The following is a 23,531-nucleotide window of genomic DNA, read 5'->3' on the forward strand; positions in this document are numbered from 1 at the left end:
TTTCGACTTCAGCCCACTCGACCTGAGAAAAGCGAAGGTCAGGCACTTTGATAAACCAAAGTCTCCAATGTTATTTGAGTAGACCCCATGCATTGGCTTATCCTTGTGTTTTCGCAGAAGTAGGGTGATCTCTGTGGATTTTATCTGAGCTTTTTGCTGAACAGGTTCCAACTCGGTGACATAGTTGTGGTCACCTCGTTCAGTCTCGAAAACTATACCGAGTTCATCAGCTGCTCGGGCAGCTGCCCTAAAGAGAAATGCTCCAATTCCTGCTCTCTCATGGTCACAGACCATGCAGAGAAGGGGATCCGAACTCCTGACGACTTTACAGGCTGTATCCAGCACCATTCTGTCATGCAGACACTCTAAACTCGAAAGTCCACGGCCTCCTTGTTGTCGAGGGAAGTACAACCGTGGAACGGACGATTTGGGATGCAAACTTCTATAGAGATGCATCATTTTTCGGTCTTTACGTCGAGTTGATACAGCTCCTCCTGAGTCCACTTCACTACTCCAAACGAGTAGAGTAAGATTGGAACGGCAAGCATATTTGTTGCAGCAACTTTGTTCTTCCTCGACAGTTCCGATGACCAGATCTGTCGAAGTTTGTACTGATACTTGCCGCGGAGAGAGTTTTTCACTGCTGTTATCTCTTGTGAGTGGCGTTGTTCCAACCCGAGGTAAGTATACGTCTCTTCGGCATCCAGATGGTGTAAGATGCTTCCATCTACGAGCTACACATCCTCTCCGTAGTCGCCGCATCGTCCTCTTTTGAGATGGACTATTGCACATTTGTCTATCCCGAATTTCATACCGATAGTATGCGTGTACTCTTCCACCACCCTCAAGGACTGATTATTATTATTATTATTATTATTATTATATACATATCAAGCACAGTTGTTGAAAATACAACACTGACATTTGTCTCGTCATCCATCTCGGAAATAACAATGCCACAGCCATCGAACATGTATAATAATATTTTGTCAATGAAAAAATAACTACTGTATTACTGTTTTTGAATTCTGAGGCACATTTATGATAACCTTGTTAACATTTATTCGGAATTGGAACTGGAATAACATATGCAGTATCAACACTGAATTTAATAATAACCTAATGACTAACATGAGAATCGCACTCAATTTATGCATCGAGTTTCGAGTGCTGGTTGTTGAAATAATTAATATATTCAACATCCTCGTTACGCAAATTGGGAATTATCAACCACTCGAATTTGGAAGAATTAGTCTTCGGCTTCCATTATCAACGTATAGAGAACTTTTTTCAGTTCATTATAACATTGAAAATGGTCTCTGTTGGTTTGAAAAAAGTGTTGTGGTGCCTTGTATGGCTATTTATAAATGTGTGTCCCGTCACTGAAGGGTTAACAGTAGGTAGGGGTTGATATTTCACTTCTATTAATTTCTTTGATACCTATATAAATGAATGAGATTTTCATTCAGAAAAAAAACTGTTTGAATTCATTGTCATCATTGAATGATGATTTCTCATTTCCTTTTACCCAAAATGCTGAAATTCAGATTTCAGCCAAGAGTAGGGGCGATTATTTTTAAAATATCAGAAATTTAAAAGTGTTCGTGATCACAAATTATATCTGTAAGTGCCGTCTACACTGAAAAAATTATTTCGTCTTTTTTAATTTCAAATCTGAACTTCCTTCATTTTCTTCTCATTTCTATACAAATTGAATAGCTCATCCGAATCCATTATCATTTTCTCAGGGAAAAATGCACATAACCTAAAAAAAACTCAAAAATCAAAACTAATATATGTAAATTGTGTGTGATAATATTATGATAGTACTTTTCTCAAATCATCTGAAATAACAATTCGTTCAAGCCAGTCTGAACTACCTTCACTGTAGGTTAATGAACTGACATCTATCAGAAAACCACTACTCCCATGGCTAATACCACGAAGGGCGTTGGATTTATCCGAAAGGTGTCCGTGCAGCATTCTTCACTGAAGTTATGCCTGCATATGCTGCTGACGATACAGCTGCCTCAATAGATTTTCAATTATGTAAACACACTTGCAGACCGATTTCGGGCTGTTTGGCCACTCGTCAGTGCAGGTAGTGTCTATCATCAACATAAAGTCGATGATTTCCGATAAGTGAAAATCGAATTTCATCAGAGTATCATTTCTCGAACTAGGCTGAAGCTGACAACAAACAACAGATTTGCCATCGCCCCATCTGCCTGTGAACGAGGTAACCAACCACATTTTCGAAATTTGCCCAATTTCTCGTTTAAGGAAAAACAACTTTTCGCATATACTCGTGGATAATTCCACTCTGTAACCATTTTCTGTATACACAGTTATAATCAAAGATACAGTGACTTGGAAGGTTTCCCTTTCCGAAAAAAATCAGTAAAGTCAGGTAAATATTCAAATTTCGCGATTTTTTCATTTTTTATGTTGGTATACTCGTCTGGAACATTTGTTCTAGATGTCTAGAACATTTGTTCTAGACGTCTAGAACATTTGTTGTGTAAAAAATGAAATTTAGTGGTCAGAAATACTTCAGATGTTGACATTATGATACGACGATTGTATTCTGAGTGGAAAAAGTATATTCAAGTGATACAAGTATTTCACAGAAGGTCGAGAAAATGTGGATGACGACGCTAGCCGTGGACGACCCAGCATATCAACAGCTACTGAAAATGTTGAGACAAAAATAATGTTGTGGAGACACATAGAATCTCTATTAGAAGTTGCTGGGGGGTCAATATATCGGTTGAATATCGCAAGAAGCGTGTTGCAGCTATGTTTGTTCCAGAATTATTGAATTTCGATAAAAAAACCGTCGCATGAGCTTTGCTCAAGAATTTTTGGATGACGTCAACGGTGCCCAGATTTGCTCGAAAGTCTCATAACTGATGACGAATCATGAGTATTTGATTATGACATCAAAACCAAAGTCCAATCGTCCCAATGGAAGAGCCCAAAAGATCCAAGACCAAAGATAGCACGCCAAGTTCGATCAAATATCAAGGTTCGCTCACTCTTTTTTTCGATTACCGTAGCGTAGTGCATCAGGAGTTTCTGCTTCATGATCGTACGGCCAACGAGGAGTCAAATCTTGAAGTTATGCATCGCTCGCGCAAAGTAATACGAAGAAATCTCCCGATATTGTAGAAATACACCTACAGTGTCACCATTAAAGTGCGCACCATATGGGAAACTTTTTTTTTCGAAAAGTTTCAATGAAGTTCAACTCCGGCAGTTGTTTGTGCTTTGAATTTAACTCAAAATGATGCGGCCAACTGTGACCCACTGATGTTCAGTGTTTGTCAAATTGAACTTTTTTTTTGAAAAAAATTTAAAAAGTGCATTTATAGATCGAATTTAACAAAAAGTTACTTGAAAAAGTTTTGTCTACGGCAATTTTATATCCATATACCAAATGTTATGCAACTAGGATGAAGTTAATGTTTTGCTTATTTTTGACAGATATCCCCTTTATTTTAAAGAACAACAAAACGGTTAATTATCATCAATTCATGTATACATAACAAACTCATCATGGAGTTTAACATTTCTGATAAATTTTTACTCATACGGACATTTTTAGAGATAAATTAAAAATGTGCTATAAAAATTTCAACATGACTGGTGCAAAGTTTCAATCACTTGGCTATTTTCTCAAACAAACCTTTGATTTCGAAAAAGCAGAGGCAACTAAAAAAAATGCAAATAATTTCGATAGAACTAAGCAGCAGTGGAAATTTTTGATCGTCTAGAAAACAGACTACTTCGCTTGCGATAACAAAAATGTAAAATTTGATTATTGAAATATAAGTTATCAAAATGCACCAACTTTCATGAGGTATGCCTTTTTCAGAAATTAATAATAAAATTGTTTTTCTTGAAGTGCAAACTTTTCGGAGAGCACTTCGAATGGAAAAAATGAACACATTTTACTCCAAAAAATTAAATATGTACATTTTCTAGGAATTCTTTTTGGTGGAAATCCGACCCAAGAACAAGCCTTGATAAACGTGACAATTGATAAAAAATCGGATAGTAGAGAAATCATATTCACGACAAATATCCAGTTAGCTTCCAATTACGACAGCTATGAAACCAGTGTTACAAGTAAGTAACTGTTATCGATATCTTCAGTGATAGTATATTAAGTACCAAGTAGGAAGAGAAGCCAACTACCCACGAGAGAAGTAGACATAATTGGCCTCGTCCTCAAGGTGCATACTATACTTTTTCTACGACTGACCGTAGTTAGGATTTGTACAATTTATTTGTTTGATTTTCTGATTGATTCGGCCGTTACTTGTTGAAGATCCATAGTAATTTTGAAAACTACACCTCACGATATGATCTTCACAAACTTTATTTGAAAAATATATCACAACATGTTTTGCTAGCACAGTAGCTTTTCCAAGTGATGAATCACAGTAGCTTTTTCAAGTGATAAAGAGTTCAAAAAATCCACTCTCACACAAGTAACTCGTAACAAATGGCATCAAAAATAGCAGAGCTTGCTGGAAAAGCAAAGGGTACTCGGTTTTACATCCGATCCAGAAATTAGTTGAAGATTTCTCTTTAAAATAATCTTTCATGGAACTATCTTCTGTAAGGTTGATGAAACTTTCTTTTAGTTTCAATTCATTTGGCGAAGTTCCCGAAAAAGGATTTCTGATCCAGTCCACTTTTCAATAATCTTCAAAGAAATACCTGTTGAAGCTGTTATTTCATTTCATTTTTGCTCGATATAGCTATTATTTTCAGCTATTCTTTTTCAATTCTTCATTTATCAGATTCTTTAGGTATTTCAAATCATTTTATATAATATCAGACAATGGAAGTCCGAACTAATGATACTTTTCAATAGAGTTAGTTTATTTCAAGGTGGTTGACAATGTTTCGTGGTGTATTTCATTAGTTCGAACTTCCATTGTCTAATATAATACGAAATGATTTGAATACCCTGAAAAAACAATTGAAAAATTAATAAGATTAACCGAAAATAACAATTTTATTAAACAAAAAACTGAAATTACAAAAAAATAACATACAAGCAACAACAGAACAAATGGAAATTGAAATATTAATGGAAGCTGAGAAAAATAAAAATTAAAAATTATTATTAACAAAAATGAAAAATGAAAATTAAAAGATTTCAAACCAAGTTATGCCACGAAGTTTCGATTGTTAGTCTTCGTCTTCGGGTGATAACTGGACTCCTCCAAGATCTGACTATTTATAGGTCGCTCGAGTGCTTTCACCTATCCCCTCTTCACTTTTTCCGCTTCATTGGTTTTTAGCGGGAGATGACCGTTTGGTGGGAATTGGTCGTTATTCGCTTGATAAGAGGTTTCCATATGTTACGTATCTCTACGCTAGCTTGACTGAATGCGTTGTTGGACCAAATATACGCGGCTCCTTTGAATTTTCTCCTAAACCAGTGTTCCTTTGTGCTCACTTGATGTTATGTTGATGAGTCCAAACATGCAATGCTATTCCGGATTTGCTGGTTTCTCTTCGCTGTGTGTGTTTCTTGTGCTCAGCAATGCGAACTTTCAATGACCTCTTAGTTTCACCGATGTGTGATTCTCCGCACTCGCAGGGTACTCGGTAAATGCAATTCTTGGAATCGCAGTCCACGTTTGGTGGCCTGGTTTTTGTAAGACTGCTACGGATAGTGTTCCCGGATCTGAAGCAGGTCCTGATGTTGTACTTGGACCCAATCCTTCTTATTCTCTTCGATAATCCTCTGATGTAGGAAAGTACAAGTACTAGTTGTGGCGGCTTCTCTTCCTTGTGGAGTTCTTTTTGTCTCCTAGCTGAGGCCTGTTCTACCATCACCCTGGAGTAACCATTCCATTGTAGGTCATTTTTAATGATGCCTAGTTCCTTTTCGAGACCTTCTTTTGTATTACAGAGCCCAAAAGCACGGTCTAGTAGAGTCTTGATGATTCCTCACTCAATCGATCGATGGTGGTTGGATTTCTGGTTCAGATATTGTCCCACCCAGGACAGTATCTGAACCAGAATGGGTTCAGATGGGTTCCCATCTGAAACAGATGGGAAACATCTGTTTCCTGATGTTTCCCATCTGTTTTCGATATACAGATGTTTCCCATTTAGTGTCGGTCCTCTTCACCAATACGTCTAAGAAAGACAATTCGTTGTGGATTTTCTTCTCCATTGTGAACGTGATGGAAGGACTCACGTTGTTGATGTGCTTCAGGAAAGTGAAAGTCAAAGAGAAAGATCAACTGATCAGTCTCGACGTGGAAAGCCTCTACACCAATATTCCTGTCGAAAAAGCACTTCAAATCATACGGAAGAAGCTATCCGAAGATGGGGACCTGAAAGATAGAACAAACTTACCGATACAAGTAATCATGGAATTACCAGGATGCTACTTTCCACTGGAGGACGAATTCTTTACGCAAGATGAGGGACTACCAATGGGATCGTCACTTTCACCTGTTATAGCCAATATATATATATATATATATATATATATATATATATATATATATATATATATATATATATATATATATATATATATATATGTATATATATATATATATATATATATATATATATATATATATATATATATATATATGTATATATATATATATATATATATGTAATATATAACAGAATAATTAGTGACTGGATTAAATCGATTCATTATATGGAACCTGAAGCACATCAACAACGTAAGTTCTTCCATCACTTTCACAATGGAGAAGGAAGTCCACAATGAATTGCCTTTCTGAGACGTATTGGTGAAGAGGACCGATATTAAATGGGAAACATCTGTATACCGAAAACCAACTCACACAGGACAGTATCAGAACCAGAAATCCAACCACCATCGATCAACTAAGAGAGGAATCATCAAGACTCTACTAGACCGTAATACAAAGGAAGGTCTAGAAAAATAAATATGCATCATAAAACGGAATGATTACTCCAGAGTGATGGTAGAACAGGCCTTAGCTAGAAGACAACAAGAACTCCACAAGGAAGAGAAGCCGCCACAACCAGTACTTGTACTTCCCTACATCATAGGATTATCGGAAAGGATAAGAAGGATTGGGTCCAAGTACAACATCAGGACCTGCTTCAGATCTGGGAATACTATCCATAGCAGTCTTACAAAAACCAGGCCACCAAACGCGGACTGTGATTCCAAGAATTGCATTTACCGAGTACATTGCGAGTGCGGAGAATCATACATCGGTGAAACTAAGAGGCCATTGAAAGTTCGCATTGCTGAGTACAAGAAACACACACAGCGAGGAGAAACCAGCAAATCCGGAATAGCAGAGCATGTTTGGACTCATCAACACAACATCAAGTGGGCTCAAGCTGAAATCATCCACAAAGAGGAACACTGGTTCAGGAGAAAATTCAAAGAAGCCGAGTATATTTTGTCCAACAACGCATTTAGTCAAGCTAGCGTAGAGATACCTAACATATGGAAACCTCTAATCAAGCGAAAAACGACCAATTCCCACCAAACGGTCATCTCCTGCTAAAAACCAATGAAGCGAAAAAAGTGAAGAGGGGATAGGTGAAAGCACTCGAGCGACCTGTGAATAGTCAGATCTCGGAGGAATAAGTCCAGTTATCACCCGAAGACGATTATGGATACTAACAATCGAAACGTCGTGACATAACTTGGTTTGAAATTTTTTAATTTTTATTTTTCATTTTTGTTAATAATAATTTTCAATTTTTATTCTTTCAGCTCTCATTAATATTTCAATTTTTATTTGTTCGGTTGTTGCTGGTATGTTATTTCTTTGTAATTTCAGTTTTTCGTTTAATAAAATTGTTATTTTTGGTTAATCTCATTAATTTTTCAATTGTTTTTTCAGGGTTTTCAAATCAATTTACATTATATTAGACAATGGAATCCGAACTGATGAAATAGAGTTAGTTTATCCACTATGTTTTCGAAGTTGTTATTGAAATTGGAACTAGACTGTTTTGTCCTTTTTCCACTGAGTTAGTTATGTGATTAATGATAACTTTGGAGGCTGAGGTTTGGCTAATGATGAGATGTGTGTTAGTTTTCACATCAATTATGAATGCATTCTTGAGAGTGGAAATAAAAATTATCACAAAATTTTTTCCCTTATCATTTTGTTCTACAAAGTTTCCCTCGTAATCAGTATGCTAGTCAATTTCCACAAATAATTGGATTTCAGGCCATGACAATAATTCGGAGTCAACGAGTGAGAAAATAAAATCCTTCAAGACGTTTTTTCTCTTGCTGTGAACCAGACAGTCTCTTATTCGCCAGTTGATTCTCGATTCAATTTTCTACTGAGCTCGTCGAGCTTGGAAGAAATTGAGATATATTATTTTTCAATTTCTTTTTCATAACATGAAACCCTGAATTCTATCAAACTCTGTTTTCACAATAAAACTGGTCGTATCTTCTACGAACAATTATTATGGATAGATCCTTCTTCCAAGCTGCAGTTTTTCATTTGTTCATCGGGAAAGAAATTTTGTGATTTTCAATTCAAAGTCAGTTCAATGAGTGATAGCAGAATACTATTAGGTGAAGTATTTTTCAAATGAAACTTTTTACGATATTGGAATTAGTTTATATTGAAACACGATTCCATCCAATTCATTGGATAAAACTGGATAATGTTGCTCTGACATTTCAGTGTGTAATATGATGAATAACGAAAGTGGAGTAGCTGCAATATTTGGTCCAGAATCATCCACATCTACCACAATTCTGGAATCGATTTCCACAAAATTTCAAGTACCCTACATAGTAACATCGTGGAGATCTCCCAATCTCAAGCCATCCAGATCTTTCCTGAATTTCTTTCCAGAAGCGAATCGTTTTGGACATGGCTTGGCAGAAATAGTGAAGAGCTTTGGTTGGAAGAGTTTTGTAATAATTTATGAACATGATGATGCTCTGCTGAAATTGCAAGAGATCTTCAATATGCAGAAGTTCAAGGAAAATGATAAAACTAATAGAATTGTCTTGGAAAAACTCGGACATGGGCCAGACTTCAGGTGAGTGTCTTTATTGCACGACTTTGAATTTCTTGAATACATACTGTGAATTTTTCAGATCAACCTTAGCAAAAATTGAAAGATCAACTCTCACTAATGTTATACTCGATTGTGGAACCCAACATATTATGTCAATACTGTATCAAGCGAAGAGTATGAACATGCTCAATGTTTACAACAACTATTTCCTTACAAATCTGGTGAGTTTTTTCACCTTCCTTGAACTATATACTACACTACCGATTATATTATGCTATCAATTATAGCAATCGAGTATGATGCTACGAATTAACGATACCTACTTGTGGAATATTCACTATTTTTTTTTCTAAGGAACTGCCCCAATTCTTGTTTGCAGAATATTGAAAAGAAGTATAAAAAATGTAGTACTGACATTTATGAAGCTAAATCGATAGAGAATCTATTCAAGGGTGATGAAGGATGAACTAAAGTTCACCACGGAAATTCACTACTTATCATAAACCTCTGAAAAGTCCAATCAATTTGACACTTGTCGTAGTGACGAATTTCCATTGATTGAAAAAATACAATTTGAAAACGGCTAACGTTTCCGAAAATGATCGCTTTCAGTTTTTGGAACCCAAAAATTTCATTTTTTATTTTTTAGACGTCTTTCAAGGAAAATATGAAAGTTTTCATCAAAGGTGCTTTTCACAAGAGTAGTTTTGCTTCATGTTCCCGATTAGAAAGACGTATAATGTGGAAGAAAGATTTTCTCTGAGGAAAAAATTTAGAGGCATGTATGTTGCCATCGAACTCCCTCTAGATCAATGAGATATAAACAGTTATGCAGCAGACAATATGACTCTTTGTAGTTATAATCTATATAAACTTTTTCACACAATGGGTCTACTTACAACTGACATTACACATCATAGTGTATCCCTATATTCCTACACGTGGCATGAAAACAATGATTCACACGTATCAATTCCACCAAAATCGCCTGAAGTGAGAAGCATACTTCTTCTTTTATGAAAAGCAGTAAACTAGTTCGCACCTTTCAGATACCCGACATTATTTTTCTTTTATTGTTTTGAAACGTTATTTCTAACCTGTTAACTTTGTACAATAAAACAGATTGTGTTTTTTGTGTTTTATATGAAGGATATACCTGCAAAAATACGATATTCCAACTCATTTCAAGCATAAAACATATGAGAATAATGAAGAATGTTTAAAAAAATATTACACCAACGGTGAACCTGAATACAAACGAACGAGTGGAAGCAGTAAATGGTCTGAAGAAGAACAAAAAAATTAGGAGGCAAATGGATTCATACATACGATAGATAAAAAAAAATTGAATCAAAAGTAACAATAAGGTTATCTGAAGAGACCCATGTAAAAGTATCATTATTGTTTTAAAGAATCCAAAATATACGTAAGCATGAGTCGCATATGTGGTCCAAAGCCGAATCAGAAATGCATTGTTGAACTCAACATATAATGAAAATATTATCTGTGGAGTCGACAAAGACTACGAACCGTAAATGTCAATTTCAAACGAGACTCCCAAAGGCGGTACTTTTGGAAGTCTCGTTTATCTTTGATATTAGTGGTTTCAGTCTCCTGTAGGTTTCATAGTTGAAATCTTCGGGAATTTCCGAATTTCTTACTGACGAACACATTTTGATTCAGTTTCTCAGATTCAAATTGACAGTGTTGAATATTTCGAAAAAATAATGCATTGGTCTTCGAAAGTTAGGAATGTCTTGAATGATCAAGAAAACATACTGAATGGTTTTGACTTAACTCGCACATAATTATATGAATCTCAAATTCATAGACATATCTTGATCATACATTGTTATCAACTTCATTATTATAATAGAGAAACAGATACAACAATGAATTGAACTTTGTGATGCACAAACCGTAAATCTTCGAGAGGAAGAATATTACTGGAGTTTTTTCCCAACACCTCTCAAGGGGTATTGTAGATGACATAATAAGGAAGGAAATGTTTAGATTGAAAATGAACGAAATCTCGACCTTCAGAAAGGACAAAAAACAAGATAAATACATCTGAGTTCCATACCACCAATATAGAAGGAACTTTGGGAAGATTTTCAAGGAACTAGGTATGAAGGTGGTTTTTAAAACAAGTCATACACTACAGAGCTTTTTGGGAAGTCCAAAAGACGAAGTCGAGAATTCGGAAAAGTTTGGAATTTCCGAAATTAAATGTAAGGACTGTGATGCAAAATATTATGGACAGACAAAGAGATCTATTTAAGTAAGATATAAGGAACACATAGCACACTTAAAATATGAAAGACCTGAAAAATCAGCAGTCGCCCATCATATTTTGCAACAAAACCATTCCATAGACTTCAGTTCATTAAGATTAATTAGACAAGTTAACAACAACAGGCAACTAGATGCCTATGAGAATGTAGAAATAAGTAAACACAATAATATTATGAATAACGATGATGGACCTATACCAAAGAGCATACTAAATAGCTTGTTAAAATAAAATAATGTTGTTGGGTTTACTGATTACTACATAAGGACACATTGCAAAAATAAATTTGGATAGGCAATATCGTGAAATTAATTTTTATAGCTGAAAATTGTTTTATATGAACATATATTGTAAAATAATAGATAAGGTAAAATTGAAAAATTAATTTAGGTTGGTATACCCGTATGGGTGGTACGCCTGGATGGTTTACCTGTATGGAATACGTAAATAGCATAAATAGGTTAGCTCGCATTAGTTTCTAGTTTTAATCTTCCTCTTTGAAGATGATCACTTAGTGATCGAAACACGTGTCGAGGTGTTGAAAAATAACGATTTGGTGTTGGGAAAAAACTCCAGTAATATTCATTACTACACCAAAGGTTCCAAACAGTTCAAGAGGATGATCAAACTTTTTGATCTTCCTCTTGAAGATCAGATCAAACCGTAATTTTATTTCATTTTTAGGATGCACATACTTTGGATTATTCAAATTTGGACACAACAGCAAACATAACGACCATTAAAATTTTTGATGAAAATAATGAATTCCTCAAGAACTATGTTCGTACAATGGGAATAGGAGAACTTGTACATCATAAGAAATTAACGGTAAATCAATCATATTTCTTTACAGTATCGAATGAAAATCAATTTTCAATAATGAATTATAATCTGAAAATGTCACTGAAGTCTGCTGTTATAAATTTTGACAAAGGAGATCAATGTTTTTTCAGACAGAATTGGCTCTTTTCTATGACGCTTTCTGGTTCATGAATGATACTTTATCAGAGCTGGGACCTTCAATGATGACGAACCGTATTGACTGTAGTGGCGAAGAGAAATCTGTTGAGGGACGAAATTTGATCAACTTCATGAAAACGGTAGGTATGTCTGAATATAATGAAACATTAACAGTGATTGTATACCTAAGGCCAAAACCTCGTTCTTCTTCGAGAAGTGATCGATTTATAATAATCATCCCATCTTTCGAACAACACTTCATACGGAAATGTATTTCTTTTCTGGATGGTAAAAAATACACATTGAACACATCAAATTAGATTATTTTTAGTCAATTGTCCCAAAACTGATGTGACAAGGAGTGCGATGTTCTGAAAATGTTTCATTCCGTTCTAATATTTTTGAATTGACTTCTTTTTAGCGAGAAATGAATGATGAACTGAAAATATTTTAGAATATTTCTAGTTTTTGAGAAACAAGTCGTTTTGCACGATGAAGCAAAAACCTTTTTTTTAGGTAATGTACCCTTTTTTCCGTTCGTAATATGTGCAAATTTTTGTCAACATTTCACGTAGCTTCTGTATAGAAGAGTGTTATATATTATAGCTGATCGCTGGCTGTTCATCTATCAGTCTGTGTTTTATAATCTTTCGAATTCTAAATAATATTTGTTGTATTAAGTTAGTATGTTAGGTAGGTAGGTCAAAAGTGAGTGAGTCCATTCGACCCTCCTCAGCAACCCACAAGGGTTTATTGTGGCTCACACCTATTCACACTCGGCCAAATGAACCCAGTTTCTCAACGAAGTCGATTAGTTTGTATGGTGAGTGGTCTTTCAGGTCAGATGATGAGAGTACGGATCTGCCGAACTCAAAGAACCTGATTCGGTCCCCAGCGGGGCAGGTACAAAGTATATGCTCTGCTGTTTCATCATTTTCCAGACAGATGCAACACACACTGTCTTCCAACAGTCCAAGTCTCTGCATATGATGATTCTAATGACAGTGACCTGTAAGAAGGCGTGTTAGACATCGTAGTTCATCCCTACTGTAGTCCAACAATCTTGGAAAATTCTGCCAGAAGTCCATAAATCTTCCTGCCATCCATGTGTTCAGTGTTTGTTTGGCAAAGCCCAAAGCGATGCCAATGACAGGTTCTGGTCCAATGAAGCCGCTTGCAGCACCCTCCTTTGCAAGAGAGTCAGCAGCTTCATTGCCTTCCAGGCCAGTATGGCCAGGAATCCAGACCAGAGACAATCTGTTAAGTCTCCCTATCGAGGAGAGACGTTTTTGGCAGTTTACTACCAATTTAGACGTTGCTCTGTAAGAGCTAAAAGCATAAGGCGACGGTTACATTGGATACGAATTCGTACGAAAATTTTGTCTTACGAATTCGTACGAATCAATTATTACGAATTTAATAGGCGTGTGTGGTTACATTGGATGATATCAGTTCAACAGTAGTGATTATGGATTCGCTGTCAAAGTTTTATCAGTTTGAATCATCACCATTAGTGAAATATTTGTTACTGAAAAAAAAAGAGGAAAATCTTTGCATAATATAATTATTGATTTGGAGGGAAGCTCAGATGTCATTCAAAATAATGCCCCTCAACAAACACGTGATCGAACCGTTGGAACACACATTTTTACAGAGCTACTCGTACTGCCTATGACATTAGGAACAAATTTTTAAAATATTTCAATACTCCTTGAACACAATTTGGAAAATAAGACAGTTATGTAGTGTTGAAACAAAAATTATTCTTGAATAAATATAAATAGATAACGGAAATACATACCTACTTAACTCTCTGTTGTGATAGTGTTTGCTTTTTTGTTTCCACTGGGATCTTCTTTCGTGCACTAACGTTATCAATAATTCGCAATCCATATTGTCTCTCTGAAAACACTGAAAAATGCAAGCTAGTCGTACGAACACCTATGAAAGAAACAAAATATTTTGGTCGTATGGAAATCACGTACGAATTCGTGACAAATGGTCGTATATAATATAACCACAACCATGTCAATGAACGCATTTGTTTACTTCCGACGTTTTCTTACGAATTCGTACGACTACATTTCCGTACGAATTCGTATCCAATGTAACCGCCGCCTAAGTTCCTAGGCAGGTAGGAAACTCTGTCCTGGGTCTGCGACTGAAAACACCTGCATCAGGACCGGAGGGTGTTTTTGATCCATCTGTGAACCAACAACTATCTGCTCTTAATATTTCCTTCTCTTGGAGGATTCAGTCCTCTCTACTCGGGAATAGTACTTTATGAGGCAGTTCGTGGTTGACAGTTGGAGGGATAAAGTCAGAGGTCATTTCCAGAATGCTGCGACTTCCACTGTGAGCCAATAGTCTGTTGCAGTCTGCATTGAATTGATTTGTGCAATTGGCAATGTACACAAGTCCGTGATGCAGTCCATCCAGCCTCTCTTTCTAGAAAAATGTGGAGAGGACGTAGATCTAGGAGGAGCTCCTAGGCCACTGACGGTGTGGTACTGATGGCAGCACTGGTAGCCAGGCAAGCCTGTCTCTGTAAGCCAGAGAGCTTCGCTTGGAGCTATTGCATCATAAGTGATCATTGGTCTGAAAATCATCACATAAATCCAATGTATTTGTTTGGGACCTGTACCCCAATTTTATCACAAATCCTTCATAGAGGCAGTCTAGGTGAGTCTTTTATCAAGGAAAATGTCAAGATATTTCACCTCCGTTCCAAATGGAATGACCACATAATTGAGGAAGGTGTTGTTGAATCGTCCAATGTTCTTCTCTTGGTGAAGGGGATTGACACAGTTTTGCTGGAGTTGACAGACATCTGCTCCCTCAGGCACCAAGTGTGAACAACGTCCATCGTACTTTGGAGGATATTACAAGCTACTCTTCCCGACGTGAACCTTGCCAGGATGACAAGGTTATCTGCATAAGTTTGCATATCTTTCTTTCGGGGGCATCAAGCAGAATATATACCAGGAGCGACCAAAAAAGGAAAGATAGTACCCTACCTTGGGGGTAGCTCCTGGTGACCTTGAACCTGATAACCTCACCTTGAAGAGTCGTAGTTGCAGTTCTGTTTACTAGCATGGCATATATCCAGCCAGTTATGGTCGATTCTATACCCTCCCTAGCCAGAGACAATCCTATAGATTTAGGTAGTGTATTGTTAAATGCTCCTTCATTATCAAGAAAAACAGCAACCGCAATCTTCTTGTTATTGAGATTTTCTCAACGAGGTTTTTCAATGCTGCATCTGTCGATTTGCCGGTTTGATAAGCATACTGGTCGTTATTCAGGGGGGATGCATATAATGCTACCCTCCTGATATGACCGTCCAGTATCCTCTCAAGCCCTTTCAACAGGAAGGATGTAAGGCTGATTGGTTGTACCAATTGGGGGTGTGGGTCTCTCTGGCCCACTTTAGGTATATATACCACCCTTGCTGCCAACCAAGTGGGTGGTATATAGTTACGCCAGACTAGTTCTATACAATTTTGTGAGAATGAGTAAAATTATTTCCAGCCCCTTTTGAAGAAAAGCTTCTCACCGGGAGATTTGAAGGGCTGAAAAGACATGATAGCTCATTCAACTACCGGTTCTGTGATAACCTTTTTTGCGACGTCCCATTCGTTCTTTTTTGGGCGTTTAGCACCCTCGAAGATAGGCGGTCTGTTGTTATCAAGAGTCAGATTTCCAGGAAAGTGGTTTTCTGTCGAAAGCTCTAACGTTTCTTCACTAGAGATCGTAAATGTTCCATCGGGTCATTTAAGCGACCCAATTTCAGCTGTCGGCTCTCTAGAGAGAATGTTGTAATTTCTTGTGCTGCGAGGTAAATTAGTGATACTGTCACAGAACTTCCTCCAAGACTCCCGTTTTGCCTTTCTAATTTCCTTGTTGTATGTCGTTAGAGTGGTTTTATAAAGCTCCCAGTTACCTGATTCTTCAGCTCGATTGAATAGTCGTCGAACTTCTTTTCTTTTATTTCCAAGACTTTTTTTCCACCAAAAAGAGTTGCGGTTATCTCTTCTGACCCTCAGTGGACAGTTCTCATGATAGGATGAGATCACTGCTTCGTGAAATTGCGTCGCTACTGCATCCATATCACTAAAAGTGTGAATGATATTGAATCCGTCCTCAAAGTACGATTGAAGGGAATTTTTATACTCCCTTCAATAAGTAGATTTTCAGTCACGATATAAGTTATTATGGAGAACATTCCAGTTTATTGGGCTGGATCATGTAGAATTTTGTATCTGATTTGTATGTATTGTACTTTCATTATACATGCATGGCAAATGAATGCTGCATTATCGTCTTTGACCACAACAAAATAATTCATTTTAATTTCTGGTGACTGGGGTGTTGCTGCTGCTGACTCAAAACGATGAGCAGCCACTGTCCGTCGCGTATTTCTAATATGTGTACCGCTCTTGGTGGACTCGAATGTGCCAAGTCACTGGATCACCTTCCGTGAAAGTATCTATAGATGAGAAACAAATCTCCAAGCTTTCTTCGATGTCCCACCAGGCTATCGAAGTTGCACGTGATGTTCGCGTCTCCAATCAGGTGGCTGACTCTTTTCTGGATAGAATCCAGCACCTTCAGGACTTCAATACCTTGCATATCTCAATAGCTATCTAGAAGTGATTTCGACTTGGGGTGAAAGTAATCAGGTACAATTCAATTCAACAAATGCCCAGACACGAATGTTTCCAAACCGAATATAATAATGTCAGGACAGACAATTCCGCTTTCTGCTTCGATAATTCGTTGGGGGTTGAAATGAACACGACTATGTCATGGCACTATCATGTCGCTGGAATTGCGAAGGCTGTTTCTCAAAAAGTTTGGTACACTGTTCCGAACCAGAAAACTGTACACACCTCAGCAACTTTTGATGCTTTATAAAGCTCATATCAAATCTTCTTTGGAATGATGTTCTCATGTATGGAGCTTCGCCCCTAAGCATACCGTGATGCTGCTAGATTCTATCCAGAAAAGAGCCATCTGCCTGATTGGATACATCATTCGCAATCTACAGATATTTTCACTAGAAGTGTTCAAGTCACTTGGCACATTTGATTCCTCCAAGAGCTGTATTTATCAGAAATACGCGACGGACTGTGGCAGCTCAACATTTTGAGGTTCAACTCAGTACACCTTGAACTTCACTGTTTAGGAATTATTTCATTTGAAGAACTGCATGTTCAATAAACTTCCTAAGAATGTTTTTCCAAATGTGAATCGCTACTTTCAGACCTATACGTCCGCAAATTGATAAGTTGCAATTTATAAAAGGTTTGTCGACTAAGCGAACGTTTACTGCTCAGAAAAGTCGAGATTGGTAAACGGTTCAGATTGCAAAACATATTATTTTCATCTCCAGTAAAATAATGTAATTGTGAGTCAAATTCAGAACGAAGTAAAAACACAGAAGTTTCTTTCAGATGAAAACTGTGAAAAAAAACCATTCGGAACAATTACTCTCACATGAACAATGTAATATTTTTTTAGAAACAGTTCCTTCCATATGGATATGTAGTTTAGGAAATATTTTTGGGCTAGTGGAAAGCCAATATATGGTTTTCATTAAAATATTCTTCAAAATATAACCTTTTCAATGTATCCATCATTTCCTGATTATGCTAACTTTTTCAGTATTCCACGTCGGAAAGTATTTCTATTCCGGTGTGAAAAAAGTTATTTATTCGCCAGCGTTTCCAATTGTACCTATGAAATTTCATCATTTTATATAATTTTTTTGTTTCCAGCGACCTCCAACCACTCCAACTCTGACGGGCCCACTGACATTTGACGTTTTCGGAAATCGCAACCTCTTCAACATTCACGTGGTGGATATCCTGCACGATAAGAAAATAGCCACGTGGTACGCCTTCAACCAAAGTTTGAACGTCAACCGGGACTTCGACGAAACTTTGACGGCGGTTTCCAATTTGCAGGGAACAAAAGTTATTGTTGTTTCCAAGTGAGTGAACGACGTGGGTTTTGTTTCATGTGTTAAAACCGGAGGACTGAATGCGAGTGTGCTGTTGATTATTTTCTCTTGCATAGAACTGCCAACTCATTAATGTTTTGAGAACCGTTTTTATACAACCAGTGTCCTTAGAAATTTGACTGGTTATTCTCTGACGTTATCAACTATATATACTTTCGACTCCATCCTTTGTTATCTCGTAAACTCCCGAGGAGTTGTCCTCTTAGGTCATCGTCCATCCTGTCCTTACCAGGAAGGTGGACAGGTCACTGGGAGACATGTCCTTTATATCGGCAAGTGTAGGCCAAGACTCGCCGAACACACACTCTCTTATTGACTATAACTCCGGGCACTCGCACAGGACATGCATGACAGTCTCATCATCCTGTTCACACATCCTGCATAGAGGTGTGTCTACTAGCCCCATATTATGAAGTTGTTTCCTTAGTTGACAGTGGCCAGTCAGAAATCCTACTGTTGAGCGTAGATTTTTCCTGGTCATCGCCAGATATTTCTTTCGCGCCAGCTTAACAGGATCGCCCAGGGTGATCCTGGCAAGATTGCTTTCTTTGATTTCATCCCATCTTTTTTGGGATTGAGCATGTGTTGTGTATTACATATATTTATACAGTACGATGCAAATGTATGGAATAAATTTGATATTCACAAAAGGAGCGTCTTTCGGAAGAAATCCAAAAACAGGTCAACTTTAATTTTTGACGGCCCATCTCATGATATTCATATGAAAGACGTTTCGTCACCAGTGTTGGCGTGATGACGTAATCGACAATTTTTTTAAATGCAAACAGGGGTCATGTGGCACCCCATTCAAAAGGTCTACTAGTCGTCTATTCAACGGTATAATGGTTTCAATATGTATTAATACAGGGTCAACCGAAATTATGTATTCAGAAGACTGGAATTACAAATAATAGTAATTCGTTGAACCAAATAATGCTATGCACCGCCACTGAGGATAAAGTATCGTACTGTCTTCTATTGTTTTTGTTGATTAGAAAAAAGAAATGGTAATAAAAGTCCTACACTCTACTTGAGATTAGTCAATGTCATTGAAGTGAAGTATCATTGAAGCGGTTGACATTATTACTAGAAAAATATTTAAATCACTTATAATCTGGCAATGAAAGTAACACAAACCCAAAGAATCGAAATTTTAATTATGATTGGCTGTGGAGATAAAGCAAGGACTCAGGCAGAAGTTCGTGATTTATTCAATGCGAAATACCCCAACCGAGAACCCGTTTCTCAATCAACAATAAGTAAAATTGAGAAAAAGTTTCGAGAAACGGGCCATGTTGAAGATCTCCCTAAAAGTGGTAGAAAATCAATTTCAGAAGTCCAAAAACTTGATGTGGTACTTGCGTTCCAAGAAAACCCCCATACCAGCACGAGGCAAGTCGCACTGGATAATAATTTACACCAATCGACTGTTGTTAGAGTGTTGAAAAAAGAAAAATTCAGCTGGTCCAAGAACTGTTAGAAGATGACTTTGACAGAAGAGTCGAATTTTGCGAAATCATGATGGAGCGCTCGCACAGAGATAGGAGTTTCATACAAAATATAATATTTTCAGATGAAGCTACTTTTATGCTCAACGGTCACGTAAACCGTCAGACTTATCGATACTGGGCAAGAGAAAATCCACATTGGATGGAGGAGCACAGCACACAAAATCCACAAAAAGTGAATGTTTGGGCCGGAATTTTGAACAACCAGATAATAGGACCATACTTTTTTGAGGAAAGCGTAACTGCTGCTCGGTATCTACACTTTCTTCAAGATTATCTGATGCCACAACTGAATCAGCTATTTCCAAATAGAAATGATTTGTGGTTCCAGCAGGATGGGGCGCCCCCACACTACGCCGTTGATGTACGAACCTACCTGGATACTATTTTCCGAGGAAAGTGGATGGGAAGAAGAGGGCCGATCGAATGGCCACCAAGGTCTCCGGATTTGACCCCGTTAGACTTTTTTTATGGGGATACTTGAAGAGTAAAGTTTACCAAAATCGACCAAATGATTTAGAAGAGGTGAAGGAACGCATCAGAGCGGAGATTGCACAAATAGACCCCGAAGTTCTCGGAAACGTTAGAAATGAATTCAGTGCCTGGCTTTCACATTGCATCATAGCTGAAGGTCATCAATTTGAACATTCATTATAATTTTATTGTACTTCAATAAATAACATGTTTTGGTTCATCTTGTATAAATGAATATTGGCATGGTTATACCGTTGAATAGATGATTAGTAGACCTTCTGAATGAGGTGCCACATGACCCCTGTTTGCATTTAAAAAAATTGTCGATTACGTCATCACGCCAACACCAGTGACGAAACATGTTTCATATGAATATCATGAGATGGGCCGTCAAAAATTAAAGTTGACCTGTTTTTGGATTTCTTCCGAAAGACGCTCATTTTGTGAATATCGAATTTATTCCATACATTTGCATCGTACTGTATATTGGGACACCCGTGATATCATTAGTGTAAATTATTATTAGTTGTCAAATAGATGTCAATTAAAAAGATCATAAAGAGAACTCACATATTCATTATAAAGTGGTATTAATACATAAATCAAATCAAATACTACTTATTCACAACAGTTTTGGCGACGAGGTGAATTAGAAATATTATAAAAATCAAAAATGACCGAAAAAAAACATTCCAAAATGGACGCCCAACAATTCAGAAAATTTATGGAATTTCTAACTGCAATGATATCTACTCTCTTTTCTCAATTACAAAGCAAGGGAGAAATTGTGATGAATACAGCACTTTTAGCTAACTTCGAAAATTTTGACAGCAAGAAAGAATCGTTTTCAAATTACAAAAGCAGGTTCTACAATTACCTTCAAATGAAGCAGATCAATACCAATAAGCCTTATTGTGCTCAATTACTACTAAATTCTATTGGAGCTCAAAATTTCAACATGATTACAGCTTTGGCTGCTCCTAAAACTCCTGATCAGTTGACATATGATGAATTGATAAAGTTATTGGAAGAACATCTTGCACCAAAGAAGAACGTTTTAGTTGCTCAACATCACTTTTTGTCAATCTATCAAAATGAACAACAATCAATTCCAGAATTTGTAGGTACACTTAAGAGTAATATAAGTGACTGTGAAATCACATGCGAGTGCAAGAAATCAGTAGCAGAAATCTTCCTGACAGCTCAATTCATTCGTGGCTTATACGATAATAGCATTCGTGAACAATTACTTCAATCTGATAGTAAAACTTTCAAAGACATTTCTACGAGAGCAAATGCGCAGAAAACAATTTCAACGTTATTTTAAACAGTTGATATCAATAAAGTCAACTTTTCACACCAACATGTTCATAAAATGCACAGAAATCATTCACGTTCATATATCCCTTCAAGAAATAGAAAATCGAGGTACAATAGGCCACTCAGTCGTAAATATAACCTCGAATCACTAGGACTGCAGAATATTTGTCTTAGGTGTGGGAAATCCAATCATATCACAAAAGATTGTCACACTGAACAAATCTCACTCAAATGTACCTTATGCAACAAGACTGGTCACGTTTCTAAGGTCTGCATTACTTCATTAGTTGCAAAAAAGACAAAATCTGAATCGACTAATCAAATTCAAAGTGACGATTCATATGAAATCGCACTACAATTTGGTGTGCAACATATTGTCGATATTCATCAAAATCATAATAGTTCTGACACTGATGTGAGTCGTTATTACGCCCACGTCAAGATAGAAGAAAAACCAATCAAAAAAGTAGATTCGGGATCAGCTCATACGTTTCTTCAACGTCAACAATTACAAGATTTGAATCTGAATATTCCACTTGAACCAGCAACCATCGGATTCCGCTCATAAGATGTTTTCATACCCGATGGGAAGATTGTAGTTAACGTTTCTTATGGTAACATCAAAATAAAAGAAGATGTTTATATTGTGCCAGATAATTACGCTGCTATTCTTGGTAGAGTTTGGATCCGACGCCTCAAGATACGTTTGAATCAACTAAATCAACAAAACACTTCAGTACCCTCTGAAAGATTTAACCTGTGGAGTGTAGACGAACTAAGCGCAAAATATCCAAATGATTTCGAAGAGAAAATTGGATGTGTTCCAGGTTTCAATGTTGTTCTCAAGTTACGTGAAGGTGTTCAGCCAAACCCTTCAAGAGCACCATTGCACCCTTGGAAAATAATTGGCAGCAAATTCATATCGACTATTCAGGACCGTTTCAGAATCATCATTTTCTTGTCGTTATCGACGCAAAATCAAAATGGGCTGAGATTGTTCCGTGTACGTCAGCTCCAACTTCTTCATCTTCAATAGAGATACTCCAAGATATATTTGCTCGTAATGGATTTCCCGATGTTATGGTTTCCGATAATGCAACTATATTCACCAGTGAAAATTTCAAAAAGTTTTGCCAATCAGCAGGTATTTTTCAAAAATTTATCGCACCAGGACACCTAGCTACGTAACGATCAAACCCTTAAACACAGACTTGCTGCTATGGCTGGATGCTTTGAAACCCGTTCATCATGAAAAATCAGCACCATCAAATAAAAAGGCGATTACATAGTTGAAAAAAAAAATTCAATAAGCGTGGGAGATTGTTGTGTATTACATATATTTATATATTGGGACACCCGTGATATCATTAGTGTAAATTATTATTAAGTTGTCAAATAGATGTCAATTAAAAAGATCATAAAGAGAACTCATATATTCATTATAAAGTGGTATCAATACATAAATCAAATCAAATACTACTTATTCACAACTGCATGGGTGTAACATTTGGCTAGTTCCGCAATTGTCAAAGTCGTCAGACCGTAGGTGCCACTGGGTCCTAAAATTCTTAGTCCAGCCGCTTCTTTGGCTAAAGAGTCGGCAATGCGATTACCTTTACTCCTGTCGTGCCCTTTAACCCACATCTGGATAATGTTATTACCTACCTACTGAGGTTTTGTCTGAATCTTGGTGGCACTCTAGTACTAGCCCTGAGGTAACACGTTGTCTGCATTTGTGAGAATTTGGCAGGTCGAAACAGTTCTGTATAGTTAAATACCCAAAAATAATTCGACAAATTTAGAAGTTTTGGGAAATGATACAGATTTCTCGTTGATGGAATCATGTTGCTCTAATAAACAAATTGCTGCAGAAAAATATCAAAATTTAAAATATGCATGAAGGTTG

General features: G+C 36.9%; 1 protein-coding gene across 1 annotated transcript in view; it reads left to right on the forward strand.

The window, feature by feature from the left end:
- The first annotated feature begins 1,240 nt into the window (after positions 1-1,240).
- Positions 1,241-23,531, forward strand: part of LOC111514157 (glutamate receptor ionotropic, kainate 2) — a 40,222-nt gene continuing 17,931 nt past the window's right edge. The window contains exons 1-7 of the mRNA XM_074181414.1: positions 1,241-1,400; positions 3,988-4,131; positions 8,703-9,066; positions 9,125-9,266; positions 12,023-12,166; positions 12,292-12,438; positions 18,079-18,293. Of these exons, the coding sequence (XP_074037515.1) occupies positions 1,313-1,400; positions 3,988-4,131; positions 8,703-9,066; positions 9,125-9,266; positions 12,023-12,166; positions 12,292-12,438; positions 18,079-18,293 (1,244 nt within the window). The 5' untranslated portion in view covers positions 1,241-1,312. The remainder of the gene's footprint in view (positions 1,401-3,987; positions 4,132-8,702; positions 9,067-9,124; positions 9,267-12,022; positions 12,167-12,291; positions 12,439-18,078; positions 18,294-23,531) is intronic.

The sequence above is a fragment of the Leptinotarsa decemlineata genome, unplaced genomic scaffold (assembly GCF_025532065.1).
Source record: "Leptinotarsa decemlineata unplaced genomic scaffold, Ldec_3_MD MMD2_tig00026314_RagTag_RagTag, whole genome shotgun sequence".
Taxonomy (NCBI): domain Eukaryota; kingdom Metazoa; phylum Arthropoda; class Insecta; order Coleoptera; family Chrysomelidae; genus Leptinotarsa; species Leptinotarsa decemlineata.